The following is a 21,865-nucleotide window of genomic DNA, read 5'->3' on the forward strand; positions in this document are numbered from 1 at the left end:
CACATAAAATAAAATACTAGACTTCTTAGAAGTCCATCAGCCACCCATTTCCCTGGAAATTTTTGGATGACCACCTTTTCTGGCTTAATAGTACAGATACCCCAAAACAGATCTGGGGACCAACCATCAGCCTCTGGGTTCTTCTGCACAAACTCAAATTGGATAAAGTAAACACCACTTTATTCTGCAGAGTAATTCAATCTGTCACATCCAAACAGTACAAAAACCTCATGAAATATTTTTCTTTACCGAAAGATAAACAACTTCCCATGGTAAAATTCAGGCTACCCCAAAACGCACTCAGAGTCAGCTTTTATAATCTGCTCCCTGAGCACAAGGCAGGAACTGATGATTCTTATAACCACACACCCAGGAGTCTGCCTCCACAGCAACAGGTCAAGACTCCCTGCCATCCAGGACTCACCGCAGCAGCCCCTGTAACATGGAGTCTGCAGCTCCATGAAGACCCACAGCGAGGGGTCCAGGACAGTGACGGGCCCTATGGGGACACAGCCTCCGGTTTGCAGGGGAGTAATGGAGACTCAGTCACTGGCGGAGCATTAGAACCAGAGCCTGAGCTGAACCCCTCCCCTGGGAGGCTCACAGGCTCCTCCAGAAAAAAACTGTTATGGGGCACACGGTGCCCCTCAGACCATCCCTCCTTGAAACAGACGGTCAGGGACACATCTCCTGACCTGATCATGAAGTATGGAAAGATGGTCCCAAAGAAGGAAGCCCGAGGGAAGGAGAAAATGTGGGAGCCATCAGTCATGTTGTAGAAGGAGACATCCCCTTCCTTGTGGTCCAGGAACACCCCTACCCTGTGGAGAACCTGTCTGAGGGATAGCTGAGTCTTAGGTGTAGTACGGGCACAATATCCACTTTCAAACTGCCCCACAACCCAGAACCCCTTGTCTGGGGATTCTACATACCATTCGTTCCTGTTCACATCTTCCCTACAGACCCCCAGAGTCCACTCACAGCTTTGGTCTCCATCCCTGATCTCCACCTCCCAGTAACAGCACCCTGATGTGATGCTCTCAAAGCCCAATACGCTGCAGGTGTCTTCTACGTTCACACTGGTGTCCTTCAAGGCCACAGTCGTGTTTTCATGAGAGAGGACAAGGTTTGAATGGGCAGATCCTGGATCCAGAGTGACAGGCCCTGCAGAGAAAGTTGCCTATCATGCAAGGCCCTCCCCTGCCCCATAGTAAGAGCACACAACCACCCCCCAACCTGGACTCTCAGCTGCATGGGGAGAAGGCTAAGCCCCCCTAGATTAGAAACTTGTGACTCAAGTTCACAGCCTTCCAAGCAGGAAAAGGATCCACAAGACTAATTTCAGAGTTACATATGTCACAGGGCCCTGAGGACCAGCCTGGACTTCAAAGACTGAAAAATATTTATTTAGCATCCAATATCAGTCACACCCACCAGCCCCACCTATGTGACTATCAGCACCACAACGCCCCACCACCACTGATGGTGCCAGCATCTGCATCACCACTGAGAACTGAAGGAGAGGCCACGGGGGCAGCAGTAGGAACATCCAGAAAGAACACGAAGTCACTCACAGGCCTGGAACTTCTCCTTCCGCCAATCTACAAGAGAACCACATGTTTCATATCAGGGGTTTGCAGAGACTGTACATATCAGGGTCAGTGCTTAGTTTTCTGAAGCATACTGATGTGAGAGTTATAAAGGAAAATGTTTTGGAAACTTTCAACTGATGCATGTATTTCTTTTCTCTCTCTCTCTCTCTCTCTCTCTCTCTCTCTCACACACACACACACACACACACACAGAACCATCATGCTTCAGCCTCCCTTGAAGGCCAAGCCATAGACCTTAATACTGAGGGATTGAGAGGCTTGATATCAATTTGAACGTAAAGGTCAATGCCCAGATTTCACTATAAAATAAAGCTTTCTGAAGTCCCTAGCCACTCATCCATCCTGAAAACTAGGTTTTCTGGAGAAACAGTTGGGGATATCAAAATTTCCAAGGCTTTCATGTAATTATCAAGAATTAATTGAGGGGCTTCCCTGGTGGCACAGTGGTTAAGGACCCGCCTGCCAATGCAGGGGACACAGGTTTGAGCCCTGGTCCAGGAAGATCCTACATGCCGCGGAGCAACTAAGCCTGTGCACCACAACTACTGAGCCTGTGCTCTAGAACCCGCGAGTCACAAATACTGAGCCCGCGAGCCACGACTACTGAGCCCACGTGCCACAACTAACAAAGCCCGCGCACCTAGAGCCTGTGCTCAGCAATAAGAGAAGGCACCGCAATGAGAAGCCCGCACACCGAAAGGAAGAGTAGCACCTGCTCGCTGCAACTAAAGCCTGCACACAGAGACCAAGAACCAACACAGACAAACATAAATTAATTAATTTAAAAAAAAGAGTTAATTGAGCCACAGTAGAAACTAACATACATTGTAAAACAACTATACCCCAATAAAAATAAAAAATAAAAAACAGAGCTTATGACAAGGAATGTCAAGTTTCCCTCTAGAACGTTGTACTTAATTATTTCCTTTCGTCAGTTATAAAACTACCTTTTCATCCCATCTTTTGATAGGTAGTGAAGATATATGTTTGTTCATGTGTTTATTGATTTGGAATTTCTTCTTTTATGAATTGCATGTTTGTGCCAGTTCCAGTGGAGGGGGGGGGTAATTTTATACTGACTTACACCAGGTCTTTCTCTATTTAGCATTTTAAGCCTTTGTATATCACATCCAGGGCAAGTATTCTTCCTTTTTGCCATTTTTGTTTGTTTGTATTTTGTTGTTGTATTATGGTGTTTTGATGAGGGAAGTATTTTATTTTTATGAAGTAAAATATGGCATAATTTTTTAAAACAAGAATTAATTGAGCTGAATGTGCAGGTTATCTCTAAGCCAGCGGTAGAGAGAATACAACTTGGCTTAACTGAACTCAAAGGATGACTATAAACCATTAGTGCAGCGAATTCGGGATACAGCATCAGAGAAATCTTGCCCAGTTAGGAGGCAACGGAAAGGTTCCAAGGAAGGGAGACAGATGTTCAAAGTGAGAAAGTCACACATTCAGTAAGAGGAAAGACACTAATAAATTCTCTTCCCCCTTTTCACAGGGTTAGTGAAGCAAAAACATCCCTATATGTGAGGGAGAACCCAAAATACTGGATCTAGTCATCTGCTTCCCCCTATAGTTGCCCAGAGAGGTTGTAAGCTTCTAGGAGAACCTCAGTGAGAGGCCCCCAAAGATGTCCATGTTCTACACCTCAAAATGTGTAAATATGTTGTGGTAAAGGGAACTTTATGGATGTATTATAAGCCTTGGGATGGAGTCAAGGGTAGGCGGGAAACAACAGCGCCTAACTAGCTAGACAGGACCTGCCACTCCTCAGCTGACCCCAGACCAAGGATCTTAAGGACCAGGTCAGGCTAGTCCCTCCAGGGTGATGGCCTGATATGACTAAGGGAGAGCAGAGGGACCCCTTTCTCCACTGACCCAAGGCCACACAATCTCTTCCAACCTCCATACTCCCTTTTGGGAAGAAGAAAGGAAGCTTGCCGCCAACCAAAGCAGAGCCTATATGAGTCATGGGACCCTGAAATGTCTGCACTGGGAGAGCTGTTGCCTCCAACAGGGTGAAGACACGGGAACAACATTAGAACATTTGTAGAAGTAAGTAAAGGACATTTCCGTGCACATTTGGGGTGCAAATTTGTGACCACCATCCCCACGTAATACAGGTTCATGCAGAAATTGGCACTTCCGTCTCTGTTGATTTGGTTGATGGAAATAAGATCACAAAAACTGGCCTGACCCATGTGACCCTTTGAGAAAAAAAATGAACTTTAATTTACTTGTTCTTCACCAAGACACTAGTTGACACCCAGCTATAAATTTCTGTATCACAAGTGATAGAGATTAACAAGAAGAAGGGGGAGGAGGAGAAAAGAGAGTTGGCATTTAATTGTGAGACTCCACAATGTATCGAGTGTGATGCTATTCTTCACTTAATTTCCACAGCAAATCATGAAATTACAAATTGTTTTTCCAATTCTATGAATAAAAAGAGATCAAACATTTGTCCACCTCACACTATGAACCTGTCAATATGAAAATGTTGATTCTAGTGTAATGGGATTTGTCCTTGCAAAATAGAAGGGTGTACAAGATATACATTAAAACACATGCTCTTTAATCTAGCAGGTAAGGGGGAGATGGTAAAACAGGACTCTCTGATCTTCATGTTTAACATATAAATCCAAGGGAGAATCGGTAAGAATCCCTAAGATGAGATCCTCAGCCCTCATGCTTTCCTCACCCCTTGGTTTACCCCTCTCTGTCTCTCACGATCTATATTCCTGACTGTAAACAAAAACATTCCAAGCAGGGAAAGGGCGTGTTACACAGGCTTTGAGGGTATAGATCTTTAACTCACCCCAAAGCTAAAGGGTCCTTGGGACAACCTTACATTGCACTAGGATGCCCCATACCACACTCCTGCCCTGACCACTACGGGAAGATTGAGATGGTCTCATTATCAGAGGCAAACTCAATTAGAGGGTTACCTCAACATGGCTTAAAAATAAATGTGTCTTGGGCTTCCCTGGTGGCGCAGTGGTTAAGAGTCCGCCTGCCGATGCAGGGGACGTGGGTTCGAGCCCTGGTCTGGGAAGATCCCACATGCCGCGGAGCAACTAGGCCCGTGAGCCACAACTACTGAGCCTGCGCGTCTGGAGCCTGTGCCCCGTAACAAGAGAGGCCGCGATAGTGAGAGGCCCGCGCACCGCGATGAAGAGTGGCCCCCGCTTGCCGCAACTGGAGAAAGCCCTCGCGCGGAAACGAAGACCCAACACAGCCATACATACATACATACATACATACGTAAGTAAATAAATAAGTAAATAAACAAGTAAGCAAACAAACAAACAAACAAATAAGAAAGAAAGAAAGAATTTCCAGACCAATCACCATTAAAAAAAATAATAATAAATAAATAAATAAATAAATGTGTCTTGACTGAAATTTCTCAAAGCGGTATCAAGGAGTTGATTACCCTTCAGGCACCCAAATAACTTGCACACCCTCTGTGTGCTCCCCAACTCAAACCACCATGGTTGTGCCTTGTGGTCTCTCTTCCACCACTACAAGCAACCCCAATCTCTATAAGACAAATCTCAGACACACTACTTCCTCCTCATCTCCCCCTCTCTTCCTCCCTCTGGTCTTGTCTTCCTTGATTTGCTCCACACCCTTTCTCTGGGAAACAACTGTGACTCCTCTATGTTTCTTCACACATTGCCCCTAATACACCTAACCAGGAATGAGCCTATCAGCGAACACGGAGTTCTCCGAAAAGGAGACATAATGGTTGTTACATTTTTGTTCCTATTACACAAACATATACACAGGATTTTTCATATAATTTCAGACCTTTCACAGACCCTCACCCCAGGAGTCCATCAACATCCCAGAAGTTCTGGACCCCAGATCCAGAACACCTGCTCTAGAGCAACTAATTCCTCAGCAACCAAGGAGGCTTGGAGGAAGAAACTGAGCCTGGACAGGGAGTCAGAGCATGAGGAAGCAGAGAGAAGACCAATATCCCAGAGGACCAGGAAGAAGCAGGAAAACCAAAACTAGAGCCAAAAGGGGTAGGAATTTTGGAGCAAGAGGGATCAAGAACCGAGGGCCCCCTTGGGAAGACCTGAGCCCTAAGCAGGCAAGCGTGATGTCTGAAATCTTCCAGAGATGAGCGATTCCTGATCCACACAGTCGCTCCCTGCTGCTGTCCCTCTTCACACCTGACCTCTCCAAGGTCACTGCACCAGTGAGCAGTTCCAGTTGGGCCAGGGGTTTGGGGAGGGCGTTGCTAACCCTGACAGTGCCCTGCAGCAGAGGACAGGCCGGAATGGAGGCAGATCTGTGTTCCAAGGAGGAGTCCCTGCGGTCTCTGGATGGAGGCTACAAAAGTGACAAGGAGACCAGGGACACCAACCGCACCCTCATGTGTCCCCTGATGGAGAAGAGGGAAGAGTCCAGGTTGGGGAGGGGAGGCTACAGGAACTCAGAACCACTTACCTGCATACAGCTGGGCCTTCCTCCAGGCTGAAAGGGAACACACGCTGGTGAGACCTCAGCCAGAACAAGCCTGCTCGCTGTGAATCCACTGGCCCGTGCCTCCCCTCTGCTCTGCAGGTGAGACTAACTACGGTCGTGGAGAGGCTGAGGCGAGGTGACCCCCTGCTACGTGCAGACAGCAGGTGTTGTGGGAATTTCCCTGGACCACAGGTCAGGAGCCCTGCATTACAGGCTGACTTACACCACTGTCCCGCTGCTGCTGTGTGATGTTTGGCAAGTCACTTAGCTGTTCTGTGCCTCAAAAACCTCAAAAATTCTTATTCTACTTACATTGACTTTTGCCGCGAAGGATCAAAATGTTTTCTACTATGTGTGAAAACATTTTAGGGAATACAATATAAATTATTCTATAATTTTAAGAAAGCATCATCATATTCAGTTTTTTCTGGCAAAGATATATTTGGGAAATAACTTGAAATGGGAACTATTTAAGGACAGGAATGTGAGATGAGTTCTGGGGTAAAAGTGGCTAATGTTTCTCAGATGAAATATTTCTAGAGATAAACATCACTATTCTGGGGCATTGACAGCCCTTCCCATCACATTCCCATGCATGGTCAACCCAGCTATGCCCCCATAACTTTTTGATCATCACCCAAAGAAACTAGAGGGAACAGACCCTCTTTGGATGCTGTTCTGGGGTGGAGACAGGAGGTCACACTCCTAAACTGAATCACCCCGCTGATTTGGATAGCTCCTTTAATGCAATCTCAGAGCACATGACTTTTGCTTCCAGGTACTGTCTGAAAACCAGGGGCATTCAAGGCTAGAAAACTATCAATATGGTGGGTCAGTCAAGGCTGGAATAAGACCCAGGGTGCATGATGGACCCTGGGGTCACCGTCACACCCAGGTTCCCAAGCACTGGGTGGGAATCAGCAGCCCAGATCTGGGAGAGCCCTTGCAGCTGGGTTCTGCCTCCCAGCAGCCTCCACTTCCTCCCCAGGGAGGGGGTCCACACGGCTGTGTTTGGACAGAAGCAAGGAGAGGGATGCCTTGTCACAGGAGGACAGGAAACCCAAGGACGTCAGGAGAGTCACTCACCAGCCAGGTAAGCGGATTTCCTCCAGTCTGAAAGGCAACACACAGGAAGCAGGTGAACTAAGAAGCAGAATGTCTCCTCTGACGGGGATGCAGAGAGCTCAGGGGGAAAAGCAGAACTTACCGAGTTCTGTCTGGAGTTCAGCTGAAAGAGAGTGCAGAAGAAGCATGAGCTCCCATCCCTAAGAAAAAGAGTCCACAAAATACCACCTCTCTGTGTGTAACCTGGAGAAGGTTTCAACCCCAGACCCATCGGGGCCTCCCTGGCTCCAGCCATCCACCCTGGGTCTCCCCAGCCACCTGCCCTGGTCCCGGATTTCCCTGGAGCCCTGGACTCAGGCAGGCCCTGTGGTCGGTCATCCGTCTCAGCGCGGCTGCCATGCTCTCCAGCCCTGGCCACTGTCCTGCCTTACCTGTGTCCTTCAGCACCTCTTGCTTTGTCCACCGGTCCTGCTCCTTCACCACGCGCAGATTCTCCTTTTCTCGCATCACCAGCAACTTCCTGGAATGTTCTCTCGTGGTGTAATATCCAGCCCCAAGGAGCAGGGCCATCAGCACAGTCAGGCTCATTGAGAAAGCCAGCTTCCAGGGAGAGGCCTGGGGGAAGAAGGGCTCTGCGGCCCGGCCAGAGGCCCCCTCAGGGCCACCACCCAGGACACCCAAGCCCAGCACACTCAGGAACGCCCAGCCTCTCCCCCAGCCCTGCGGGAAGCAGGGAGCAGTGCTGACCTGGGATGAAAATGGCCATGGCCTTCTCCTGGCCCAGGACAGTGTTGAGGACGGAGCAGGTCACGTTCCCTGCAGAGCTGTCTCTCACCACCAGAGCCACTTCCACGCTGAACAGCCCTTCAGCGTCCTGGGTGTGGGCCTCGGAGAACGCCAGGAACTTCTCTCCGCTGAGGCCTCTCCACTGCACCTGGGGCTTCGGGAACCACCCTGAGGCCGTGCACACCACACGGACGCCATCCTTCTCGGGCCCTGTGATGCGCACCTGAGGGGCAGAGCCCACAGCTGCGGGAGGCAAGATGTAGAGTCCGGGGGGGCCGCCTGGGTCCTGGGGACCCCAGCAGTGCCTACGTGTGCACAACTCCAGGGGGAGCCCTTCGCCTTGCATTCTGGGGCTCTGGGGGAGGCTGTTCCCTGCAGGGAGAAAGGCAGCCGCCCTGCCACGGGGAACACAAGGAAGGGGTGTGGGGACCTCCGGGGGCTCAGAGGGCTGAGGCTCTTCTCCCCAGTCATGCAGGTGCAAGGGCTGACGCCGAGTGGAAACAGGAGGAATGTGGCCCCAGGTCCCATCCTTATCCTCGACTCTCCTCACCTCACACACTCTCCCGGGGCATTGGCTTCCACACCCACTGCCTCTCTTTGAAAATCACCACCAAAATTAGATCAGATGACAACCCTGTCCCCTGAACTCCCCTTCTGTACATCCACATCCAATGGGTTATTTCCACCAGGATTCCTCACATACACTTCAAACTTAAAATTCCAGAACTGAATACGTGATTTTGCCCCATCTGTGATAGATTGATTGTAAAAAGATTCCCAAATCTTCACTCCGTCTTTATATCCAGCTGGCCCTCGGCCACACACTTTTTGAGGCCTTCACACTCTGCCTCTGGGCCGGGTCAGGTGACTCAACTAGCCAGTGAGAGACTAGGCCATGTGACTCAAGCAGAGGTTGTAACATCCTCGTGCCATTGGGCTACCCTCTGCCACAGGGAGGACATGTTTGGTCTGGTGCAGCCTTGCCAGCTGAAGCTTTCCTAGATCAACCAATACCCAGTTGAACAAACCCAGAAAAGGTCCTTATGGTGACCTCCTCAGCTGACTGTAAGGACAAATAAGAATTAAAATTAAGAGGCGTCATTCTCCGCATTGAAAATAAAGGAAGAGATTCCCCTCCCGTCCTTTTTCTTAGAACACTTGCTTTAGAAAACCTGTAATTGTAGGTATTTTCTCCCCACTTCCTTTTTTTTTTTTCGATTTTTAATTTTTTGGCTACACGCCACGCGGCATGTGGGATCCTAGTTCACCGACCCAGGATCGAACCCGCAGCCCCTCCATTTGAAGGGCAGAGTCCTAACCTCTGGACCGCCAGGGAAGTCACCGCCTCCACTTTGAAATGTATATAAATCCTTTTTGAAAACTACATAGGACTCCTGCCAGCTTTGGGAACCACGAATGCCTTTCTCTAGGACCAGGGAGCCATCTCTTTGAAATATAAATGTTAAGGGAGATAGCACCCAACTTTCGCCTTCCCTGTGGAAGGGTAGGAGCCAGACTTCAGTGGACACTGAACTCCAAGCTGTAAAACCACCTTCTGTCATAAAGGCATAAGAATTTGTTTTTCCTCTGGATAAAGCCAATTAGCTAACATAGATAGTCACCTCAATTACCAGGAAAATTGAGGGTGAACTATGTGACAGATGGTGCTATCAAGTCCTCTGACCTGAGGATTAGTTACTATTTACCTTGAAAACATGTATGTAATGGGTTGTATCTGCTTGACTTTATAAAAGGGGGCGCTTTCTCTCTGTCTTTGTGATCTCTTAGTAGATTGCCTATGATGTGTATCCCACTCTGGTTTAATGCCCATTCAGTAATAAAACTGTATTCTTTCTCCACTAACTTTGTGAAGACAATTTCTGGTTTGGGATATTTTGTTTTTTTTGTTTTTTTTGTTTTTTTTTTTGTGGTATGTGGGCCTCTCACTGTTGTGGCCTTTCCCGTTGCGGAGCACAGGCTCCGGACGCGCAGGCTCAGCGGCCATAGCTCACGGGCCCAGCCGCTCCGCGGCACGTGGGATCCTCCCAGACCGGGGCACGAACCCGCGTCCCCTGCATCGGCAGGCGGACTCTCAACCTCTGCGCCACCAGGGAAGCCCGGATATTTTGTTTTTAATTGTATTTCCCCACCACCACCAAAGATGTATAAATAATCCCAGTTAGATTAGTCAAATACAGTCCAGATTCACTGTACTCCCTTCACGCCTGAATTAAATAAATGGTTATTATTATATGCCACTGTGATTTTTGTGGCTGTTTGTTACACAGCATTATCATGACAACAGATAACACGTGTAAAACAAAGAATTTTGCCCACCACGCAATTCTACAAGGATCAAGTCATTAGCACTGTAGCCACTCACTGACCGTACACCCCAAAAGGAATTCAGGACAAAAAAATAGGATAAGGCACTCTGTGCTTTGGAAAAACAGGTCCCTTAGATAGTTAGAGATATCTCAGGGAAAAAAAATTTAATGAACCCAGGTTCTTGCATCTTCCCATACATAGAAAAGCACTAAAATCATCAACTGAGGTGTCTGATCCTCGTGACTAACAGTAAACTTACACCAAGATGCATGCTTGTCTGCAAACATTTCATAGCCAAAATCCTGTATAAGCTGGCTTCTCCTCCTACCTCTTTGGAGCAGTGTCTCAGAGCTACTGAGAGACTGTTTCCCAGATTATATAGCCCTCAGTAAGACCCTGAATAAAACTCAGCTCACAGCTCTTAGGTTGTGTGTGTTTCTTCAGTTGACATACAAAATTTTCAATATTCCTACCACTAAAAAACAAACAGCCAAGGTAAAACCCTGGGAGCTTCTGCAGTCCCCTCTTCCCCTCCAAACTGTGTCCCCAAATCCACTCACTCAGTTGGGTCGGCTTTCTAAACCTCACTGATGTCTGATCCCCCATCCCTCTATGTGATCCCATTGCCTCTATGTGAGGTCATCCTCTTGACCTCATCACTGCATCCATGCCTGCAGCCTGGCTCACCTTTCATCCATCCTCCTCACAGCTGACAAAGGGAACGTTCCAGGCACTGCTCTGTTTAAAATTTCCTCAGCAATCCATCAACACCCCCATAGCACAGCATGCAAACTCTTCTATGATCTCGAATTTGCCTTCCCCCACCAAACTCCTCTCCTCTTCCCCCCAATTTCCACTACCTATGCCCCTCAGGGACCACACACTCCAGCCCCAAGGACCCTTTGATTAACTGCTAGTAACTGCCATCACCATGCTCTCTGTGGCCCCTGCCTTCTCATGGTCCAGCCCATCAGCATCAAGGGCTTTTTGGAGCCTGGTCTGGTGAATGCAACTGCCTGCTCCAGTGTGTATTACCTGTGAACTCCGCCTGATTGCCCCAGAGAGCATTAACCAACCCCTTCTCTGTGTACCCTCCGCCAGGAACATCTCTTCACTCCAGTATCGTCACCTCTTACCCCCCTCCCATTCACTCATCTTATCAACCACGAGCGCTGGCTTGTGTGCTCAGAACACACCAGCCACACTCCTACCTCAGGGTTTCATGCCGGGTGTTTCCTCAGCTGGGAACTCTTGGTCCCACTGATATCCACATGGCTAAATTCCTACTTCCTTTGAGCTTCTGCTCAAATTGTCAAAAAAGCCCAACCTGAGGCCCCATGCAACACTGAAGCCCTCCTCACCCTTGGTCCCCTTCCACTTCTTTCCTGGCCTCTTATCCTAAATACCACTTCCTAACATCCTCTATAACCTATTTATCTAGTATTTATGGACTGCCTCTAGAATATAAACTCCACAGAGCAGGGAACATTGTTTGGTTCACTGATGTATCCCAGGTGCCCAAAATAGGATGTGGCACAGAGTAGGCTTTCGATATATTTGTACTGAATAATGGAATGAGTGGATGAGCCTCCTGTTCATCTGGAAAATGAGGGGCTGATTTACATGGTCCCTGAAGTTCCTCCCAGCTCCAATATTCCAGGTCAAAAACATAACTCAAGTCACCAACCTGCCACCTTCAGCTCCAAACTCGCCTCTTCGTAGAAGTCTCCCTTTCTGAAGAAGCAGGTGTACAGCCCATTGTCTGAAACCTGGACCTTCTGGATGCGTACGGCAGCCTCCCCCCGGGCAAGGAAGTCGCTCACCAGCGAGGTCCGCCCTACGTAACGAGCCATCTGCCCCTCATTCTGCTCGACTCGGTTTTGATAGATGAACACGGCTTCTGAAAACTTGGCGCGGAACCACCTCAGCTCCATGTCTTCTGCACTTGTGGGTGGCAACACACGACAGGGCAGCACGGTGTCTCCGCCCAGCACTGCCACAATGGGATCCGAGGGGCCAGTCACGAAGAACCCCTCTGTGGACACAGACATAGGAGTGAGAAAGGAAGAGAGGCACAGAGTGAGGGCAGGAAACACACACAGTCTGGTGGGAAGGCCCAGGCAGGCTGGGGACAGGTGTTGGATAACATGAGCCATCATGGCCTGAGGGATTGAGCTGTGATAATTCTGAATCTCCACAAGACACTCTGATCACAATTTTATGACCCAGAAGTGATGTCACAGAGAATCCTTCATCCATCTGTACTGCTGTTTTCACACTCTTTCATGGAAAACTCTAAGTCAGTGGTTGGCAACCTTCAGCATGCAGCAAAATCAGCAAGAGGGCTTGTAAAACACACAGTGCTACCCCTCACCCCCGCCCTGAGCTTCTGATTCAGTAGGTCTGGGGTGGGCCCAAGGATCTGCATTTCTAAAGAATTCCCCGAGGGCTTCCCTAGTGGCGCAGTGGTTGAGAGTCCGCCTGCCGATGCAGGGGACACGGGTTCGTGCCCCGGTCCGGGAAGATCCCACATGCCGCGGAGCGGCTGGGCCCGTGAGCCATGGCCGCTGAGCCTGTGCGTCCGGAGCCTGTGCTCCGCAATGGAAGAGGCCACAACAGTGAGAGGCCCGCGTACCGCAAAAAAAAAGAATTCCCCGAGATGCTGATAGTGATGTTCCAGGGACCTTACTTTGAGAACCATAGCTCTATCCTGGCCCCTCTTGGACAGGACTGAACCCTGACCAAAGAGAACACCTGTGGCCTAGGACAGAACTCCTTGATCACTCAGCCACACCCAGAAACATCCCCACTGACACCCCTAACTTAATTATTTGTGCTCATGACTTTCTCCTCAGCTGAACTACAAGTGCACTAAAAACTAGACGCAAATGTTATTTTCATTAAACACCTGCCTTTACTCTCGTCACCCACAGGAGCCCATATTCACCCCACCGATATCTTCTCAGAACCATTGGCCTTCTGAGGCCTCGTGGATGGGCCACGACATGACCCTCCTGCAGCACAGCCCCGCCGGATCTCCAAAGAATGACTTCTCACTCCTGAGCTGCTCAGACTTGGTCTGAGTCACCATCGTCTCTCACCTGGAGGATGACAGTAGACTCCCTCCCTGTGTCTTCCTCTCCCCAGTCCCATGTCTGCAGCTCTTCAACCTGGAAACCAGGTCCTTACTCTGCTCAAACCCTTGCCATGGCTTCTCATCCCCCCAGTGGACCACAGGCCCTGTGGGGATGACCCCCAGGGCCTCTCTGACCCCAACTCCTGCATCTCTCCCTCTTGCTCACACTGTTCCAGCCAACACTCCCTCCACAGTCCCTTGAACATCCCAGGCACACGGGCAGCTTTGCTGTTCTCTCCTGCAGAAACCATCCTTCCAAGGGACCCCTCACAGGCTCACACCCTCCTCCAGGTCTTTGCTCTCATCTCCTTGTCTTCACTGACCACCTCACTGAACACGCTGCTGCCCGCTTCCCACCTCCACACCCCTGACTCCCCCCCACCCCCGCACACGGCTTCACTGCCCCCCTCTTCTCAACTCTTTTTTTTTTTTTTTTTGGTTTATTTTTGGCTGTGTTGGGTCTTTGTTGCTGAGCACAGGCTTTCTCTAGTTGCGGCGAGCAGGGGCTACCCTTCATTGATGTGCGCGGGCTTCTCATTGCGGTGGCTTCTCTTGTTGCGGATCACGGGTTCTAGGCACGGGGGCTTCAGTAGTTGTGACTCGCGGGCTCCAGAGCGCAGGCTCAGTAGCTGTGGTGGACAGGCCGAGTTGCTCCGCGGCATGTGGGATCTTCCCGGACCAGGGATTAAACCCGTGTCCCCTGCATTGGCAGGCGCGTTCTTAACCACTGCACCACCATGGAAGTCCTCTTCTCATCTCTTTTAACAAACTGACTAATATAGCTATTTCTTGCATTTATTAATCATGGCCTCCTGCTAGAGTGTAAGCTCTAAAAAGACAGGGATTCTCTCTGTTTTATTCAAGTATAGCACCTAACACGTAGTCGACACCTTATAAATATATATAGAATGAAATGAAGTAATGGATGAATAAGAACTTCAATACCAATAAAGCTGGGAAACAAAAGTTAAGTGGAAAAGTATGGTCATATTTTTGACAGTTGACATTTTAAAACATCATAAGTTCATAACTGAACAACTGTCAAGGTCCCTTACCCTTATTTTATGGTTTAGAGACTCTTGTTAAATATTTAATAACAATTACTGGTTGGGGAAAAGCATCATGATTTTTCTAGAGGAGGGACTCCTCAAATAGCAACTAACTCCTGACGGTTGGTGGAGCTCAACCAGCCCAGCTCCCGGGGATCCACTCACCCACGAGGACACAGGACGAGGGGTGGGGCACACCCACCTGCTGACCCCCCAGTGGGCAGCTGGATGAGGAGGAGCAGGGAGGTGAGGCGGCAGAGCGCACAGCAGCTGGAGAGATCCTCCATGTCCTCAGCTGGGGAGACAGGGCAGGAGGCAGGGCCGGCCCGGAGCTCTGGGGCCCCAGAGGGGAGGCAGGGCTCAGGGCCAGCAACAGTGCCCCCAGGAGCAGAGCCCCCTGCTGGATCACTATGCTGGTGAGGTGGTGACCTCCCACAACCCTGACACCAAGAAAGCCCTGGGTCTGGAGCTTCCCACCCCTGTAGCAAGCCTCTGTGGGGCTAGACAACCACTAGGTTTGCTTGGGAAAAACACAGTCCTTCCCTTCCCACCCCAATGGCACCTGCAGCACAACCCACTCTGCCCAGAAAACCAGGTGCTTCCTTTGTCAGCACCAGGGGCCCCATGGTGGAAACATCCTCCATCTCCCCATTATTCACGACCACCAGTGATGCCCCGGGACAGAGACCCATACTCAGGCCCCTCACCACGGAGGACAGGCCAGCTCTCACTCGTTGTCCTTCTGTGGCCCCCAGAGTGACCAGGAATCACTGAGAAGACTCAGAGACAAACTACATCCTCCTCAAGGAGACTGTGGGTCCATCACAGGTACCCTGTGCTGCCTCTGTTGCTTGTTCAGTTGACCTGAACTTCAGTCCCATCCAGCCCTTTCCTGAGAGGGACCAAGACATGGTCCTGCACCCAGGTGCCCAGTCAATCCCCACTGACAGGTTAATCCTCATCCTCACTGTCTTTGAAGAAGATTTCTGCATTGGGGTAGAAGATCCCATTGGAAACTCAGCAGCCAAGGAGATAAATGAGTCCTGGTCAGAGAAATGACTTAGTGTTCAGGGTGGGGGATGAGGCAGCTTAGGGTCCTGGGAAGGACAGATTCTTGGGGCTGGCTGCTGAGTCCCCGAAAGCTGGGGCACTGTCTGTGTGAAGACCGTATCCAAGTTTCTCAACCTTCTCTGCCTGTTTCCTCATCTACAAAATGTGCATGTTAACAGCATCTAGATGGCAAAGTTTTCATGAGAATCACATGAATTTATATTTCTAGAGTCACTACATGTAATTAGAACGGGGCCTATTACTAGTAAGTGCCAGAGATACAACATTAAAATGAAGGAAGGAAGGTACACCCCTCACCGCAGTTGTCCTGGGTCTTCCTAGAACCACACCGGCATCCAGCGCCACCCACCCCTGCCCCCAGCCCCACCTCCTGCCCATCGTCCTCACAGCCAGCTGCTCCCTGCTTTCTCTTCTTGGCCCACAGGTGTCTTCAAAACCAACCTACCTGCTTTGAAAGGCTGGGGCTTCTGAAGCGTCTCTCAACTCAGCAGCGGGAGAAGGTTCAGGGATCCCAGCAGACCCCAAATCTGCCCTCAAAATTTGCACCTGAAGTCGGTCACTCTGAGCCCCAAACCCTAATTCCAGATCCAAATCTGAGTTCCTCACGTCTGAGGGGCGGGCGGCTCCCAGGGGAGTGGAGAAGCAGCAGAGCCCGGCACAGGGGTGTCTGCAGAGACCAGACCATGGGGACCCCGCCGAAACGATCCCAGACAGCTGAGTCTACCTTTCTCTGGTTCCTTCCACTATTTGAAAGTGAAACTTGGAAAAAGCAATCCCAGCAGACTCTGCCCTGTCCTCTGGACAGTCACCCAGTGATCAAGAAGGAAACAGCATGATCAGAGCAGCAAAAGAGAGTAGATACAAGTAAGCTGAAACCACCCTGAGGGGGACAGATAGACTCACAGACTCGATAACCATAATTTGGACAAGTGCTGCACTCCTGGGTGGCTCCTAACCTCGGGAGTGGGTACTATGTGTGTGGCACAGCCAAGAGTACTAGCTGGCCCCCTGCCTGGTCTGTGTGCACCAGGGGCTCGCTGCTGAGATGATCAATGTCAGCTGGTAAACTGCACCGGAACACAGCCCCCAGTGTGGCTGTTTTCTCTCCTTCCCCAACAGATGACCCAGGAGCTCCCCACAACCTGGCAGCCCAGGGGTTAACCCCAGGCCTCAGGAGCTTCCACGGCCAGCTCCAGGACCCTGGCCCTGCCCATGCTGAATGGGCAGGTCTCCAAAGAACAACCAGGGAGACTGGCTCATCCTCTCCTGCCCCTCCCTTACCTGCAGTTTCCTTACTGAGTAAAGGGCACCTGTGTTCACCCAGTTTTCTCTGCCAGAAACTTGAGAGGCATTCTTCATACCCCACTCTCCCACTCAGTCTACTTCCAAAAAGTTCAAGATTTTTCACAAACTCACGTCAACGGCCAGCACCGACTTCCAAGCCACCCTCATTTCTCAGCTGGCTCAAGCAGTGGTCTCCTCATGGGTCTCCCCACCCCACCTCCAGCCTCACCTCCTCCAGGTCATTTGCCTGCCAAGGTCATGATCCTCTCACACCGTCTCTTGTCAACTCTCTGGCTCACCCGTCAAGGGACCTCCCTGCTTAACCTCTCCTCTGTGGCTCCCAGGCCTCCAACATCCTCTCTGACCTCATCCCGTGGTTCTCCCAGGTGCTGCCTTACTGGCCTCAGGTGAGATCCTCCAGTTTTCCGAACCTTCCCAGCCGAGGACCTCCTCACCAGCCACTGGTTGCTCCTGCCCTCCCCTCCTCCCCCAAACTCCTCACTGTCCAGCTCTCACCTAAAATGACCTTGCTCAGGGGACCCTTTGCTGACTTCCTGATCCCCATTGTGGGCCCCATACACATGCTTCTGGAGTTTGGGTGGCACCCTGTCTCCTCCACAGCCCTGACCTGTGCTCAGGTGAGGAATGTCTGGGGAATCCAGGAGAGGAGCCACTGTGTGTCCTGTTCACCTGTCCAGCACGTAGTAAACACTCAATAAACATTACTTGAGCTCATTTTCAGGAGTCTCTTCAGCAGCACATGGGCTACTCAGCCTCGCCCATTTTCAGAAAACATTTTAGTCCACAGAAACACAAAGACTGTTAACCCTGAAAGTCAGCCCCTGGACAGATGCAAGAGCCACACCATCTGCTCCTCTTTTTTCTTATCGACTCCAGAAATAAATGCATCACTGAGTACAGCCCTGGCCAGAAACATCAGCTTCAACCACTTCTGATGCTTCCTCAAGCCTGCCCCGTGTCAGGGGTTCACAGTAAAGTGACTTTCCTAGTGTCTCTCACACCTCACTTCTGCCTGCTGGTTGTCATTATTATCCTCATTCTACAGTCGAGGAAATCAAATCTCAGACTGACAACCACACACCCAGCAAATCTCTCTCAACCTGTGTTCACTCTGGGTCGTTCTGAACGGCCTGTTATATTTGTCTTCATGGAACAAGGACTGACCGACCCGCTGATGCCTGGGATGCGTGGTTTCTGCCCGAAGTCTGGCGTGAGCTATTACCCAGAACTTCTGGATATACCCGAATACAGCCCACTCTGTCATCCCCCAAAATCCCATTTTTGCTAATATCTACTTACACTCGGGAATATTTGGAAAATCCACATTAACACAAAAGTACCTAATTAGATGAGAACAAATATTAGCCTCCAGGTCTGCCTAACCTTCACCCCCCACTACCTCCACCAATCCCTTCCCCACAAGGAGATTTTTCAAGGCCTGAGAAACATTAGAGGAATTTTATGAAAACCAAATTTTACTGAATACCTACTAAGTGCCAGGAACTGAGCCACACAAATCGAATTTATGCCACATCATTTTCACACATGCACACAGACTTGAAGTAAGACAAGGGCCCTGTCACTGAGGACACTTAGTCCAGGCCCCTCACAGAGGAGGGGGGGATAGAGATGCAGGGAGGCTGCCCCGCCCACCACCTCCAGCCCTCAAACCCAGCCCAGACCAGCCCCCAGCTCCACACACAACTCCACAGGAAGCAGGAGCAAAAAGGGACCTTGGACTCCGTAATGCCACAAGATGATCTGGCCAGACAGCTTATCTCACCCTGAATGCCAGCCCTTTGATTCCATACTGGGAGGGGAAGAGCAGTAGGGATGACAAAGTACAGGGAAGATTTTCTGGAAGCACACTGGAAAGACACTGGAACACACTGGCAAGATGGATATCAAGCAACATACTTCACTGCCCTCTCCCAGACATCAGGGTCATGTTCCAGCTGCTTCAACAAGAAAGACTGCTCACTAGCCACAAATGATTTTTCTTTCTCAAAGTATAAACTATCCTAATGCTAATGGGGTTAATATTTTACTTTCTTCTTTAACAGCCATGTAGTACCTCTTATCTTTTATTTGCTTCAAGTGCTTTCAAAAGACTTTCAGATAAACACCTACCTAAGCCATAAAACAATGGTGATGTAAAATGAACTGTGATTCTTAAAATGTTACAGTGCATAAATCACAGCAAGATCTTTTTCAACCCACTGCCTAGAGTAATGAAAATAAAAACAAAAATAAACAAGTGGGACCTAATGAAACTTAAAAGCTTTTGCACAGCAAAGGAAACCATAAACAAGATGAAAAGACAACCCTCAGAATGGGAGAAAATATTTGCAAATGAAGCAACTGACAAGGGATTAATCTCCAAAATATACAAACAGGGCTTCCCTGGTGGCGCAGTGGTTGAGAGTCCGCCTGCCGATGCAGGGGACACGGGTTCGCGCCCTGGTCCGGAAAGATCCAACATGCCGCGGAGAGGCTGGGCCCGTGAGCCATGGCCGCTGAGACTGTGCGTCCGGAGCCTGTGCTCCGCAACGGGAGAGGCTGCGGCAGTGGGAGGCCCGTGTACCACAAAAACAAACAAACAAACAAACAAAAAACTACAATGAGGTATCACCTCACACTGCTCAGAATGGCCATCATCAAAAAATCTACAAACAATAAATGCTGGAGAGGGTGTGGAGAAAAGGCAACCCTCTTACACTGTTGCTGGGAATGTAAATTAGTACAGCCACTATAGAGAACAGTATGGAGGTTCCTTAAAAAACTAAAAATAGAATTACTGTATGATCCAGCAATCCCACTCCTAGGCACATATCCGGAGAAGAACATAATCCGAAAGGATACATGTACCCCAATGTTCATTGCAGCACTATTTACAATAGCCAAGACATGGAAGCAACCTAAATGTCCATCAATAGATGAATGGATAAAGAAGATGTGGTACATGTATACAATGGAATATTACTCAGCCATAAAAAGGAATGAAATGGTGCCATTTGCAGAGACGTGGATGGACCTAGAGATTGTCATACAGAGTGAAGTAAGTCAGAAAGAGAAAAACAAATATCGTATAATATCGCTTATATGTAGAATCTAGAAAAATGGTAGAGATGAACTTATTTGCAAAGCAGATATAGAGTCACAGATGTAGAGAACAAGTTTATGCTTACCAAGAAGGGAAGTCGGGGTGAGATGAACTGGGAGATAGGGACTGATGTATATACACTACTATGTTCAAAATAGATAACTAATGAGAACCTACTGTATAGCACAGGGAACTCCACTCATTACTCTGTGGTGACCTAAATGGGAAGGAAGTCTAAAAAAGAGTGGATATATGTATACATATGACTGATTCACTTTGCTGTACAGCAAGAAACTAACACAACATTGTAAAGTAAATATACTCCAATAAAAATTAATTTTTAAAATGTCACAGTGGATGGAAAGAATTAATCCCCTTTTTTCTTAGACATGAAATCTGGTAACGCTTATTTTACTTGACACTGTTAAGTTGAAGTGTTCACTGGATTAATTTACACTGTAGGAAAAGTTTAAACAACTCCTTTGATACTTATTTTTTTGAAAACTAGAAACACACACACACACACACACACACACACACACACGGCAATGATTTTATTTCAACGTTAAAGTGTTTCCCTCCTTCTCTAACCACAATGACCCTGGCTAGTGGGCTAAGCTCTGCCCTGGAAGCCTGCTGAGCAGAGCCCCAAGGGCACAGCTGGGGCCATGACCTTCCTCTGAACCTGCACTTCTGCCCCTCTGCTGAGGAAGGACAGCCCCTCCCAGAATAGGCTGTCATCTCCAAAACTGAAATATCCGACCAAAGGTGGCTCACAGACTTCCTTAGGCCCCTTACTCATTCCCAAGAGTGGGTGCTGCCTGGGCCCACCCAGAGGTTGGCTGCAGAGCCCACCTGGACCATAGCACCTACCCCACCACCCTCTGAGTAGACAATCCACTCTGCTTCCGAAGCCTGAGATTCCTGGGGACATGAAGAGGCATCACTCCCGCCCAAGCCCTGAAATGTATAAAGGTAAAGGAGGGAGACTGGGGAGAAAGACATTCTTATGGAAAATGTAATAAATTTTATTACATTAATGAATAAACAAAAGATAATAAGAGGGGCTTCCCTGGTGGCACAGTGGTTGAGAGTCCGCCTGCCGATGCAGGGGACACGGGTTCGTGCCCCGGTCCGGGAAGATCCCACATGCCGCGGAGTGGCTGGGACCGTGAGCCATGGCCGCTGAGCCTGCGCGTCCGGAGCCTGTGCTCCGCAACGGGAGAGGCCACAACAGCGAGAGGCCCGCGTACAGCATAAAAAAAAAAAAAAAAAAAAGAACTCAGCTGAGCTCTAAACAGGGGCCACCAGGTAGGGGTGAACCAGCCCCAGGGGTGCTCCAGGGATCTGGGGGCAGGAGGGGAGGCAGAAGAAATATTCCAAGTTCTGTTATAAATGCTTTAGTTTTATCTCTTTTCATGTGTTACTTGTGTTTGTTTTTATAATCTGTACAACATTTGTGTGTATTTGATAGCTGCATGTTCAAAATACATTACCAGAAGGAGTGGGTGATCCAAAGAGGTTGGAGACCCAAGCTCCAAACTTCCAGTCCAGAAATCCTCTCTAAAGCAGCAGGTGTCAGAGAGGGAAGCAGCAGGTCCATCTGCAGCAGCTGCCTGGGAGGCAGCCCAGAAAGAGGATGCTACCTGGGTGGGAGGAGGAGCCCAGGGGCCAAGAGAAGGGCTGCCCCGCTGGGTCAGCCCAGATTCCACCGGGTTCTGCTGCCCCCTTGTGGCCAGCGGGGTGGACTGGCAGAGCGCTTCCCGGGTGGAGACACTGCGGGAAGGAATGCAGAAGCAGACAAGGAATCTTAGAAAAGTGGACCGGGACACAGGAAACCAGACACAAAAGACTGCACGCTACAGGATCCCTGATATACGAAGTTAAAGCACAGGCAAATGCGTCTGTGGTGGCAGAAGTC

General features: G+C 49.4%; 1 protein-coding gene across 1 annotated transcript; it reads right to left on the reverse strand.

Moving 5' to 3' along the window:
• Positions 1–499: 499 nt before the first annotated feature.
• LOC307058969 (butyrophilin subfamily 1 member A1-like) lies at positions 500–14,752 on the reverse strand (the record flags this gene model as incomplete). The annotated part of the gene is made up of 9 exons (XM_079712661.1): positions 500–1,164; positions 1,575–1,601; positions 6,084–6,137; positions 7,188–7,214; positions 7,309–7,329; positions 7,598–7,798; positions 7,914–8,195; positions 11,968–12,315; positions 14,668–14,752. 9 exons carry the CDS (start codon positions 14,750–14,752, stop codon positions 500–502), a joined length of 1,710 nt encoding a protein of 569 aa, XP_079568787.1.
• Between the last annotated feature and the right edge of the window lie 7,113 nt (positions 14,753–21,865).

This window comes from Hyperoodon ampullatus (assembly GCF_949752795.1).
Source record: "Hyperoodon ampullatus genome assembly, chromosome: 10".
Taxonomy (NCBI): Eukaryota; Metazoa; Chordata; class Mammalia; order Artiodactyla; family Ziphiidae; genus Hyperoodon; species Hyperoodon ampullatus.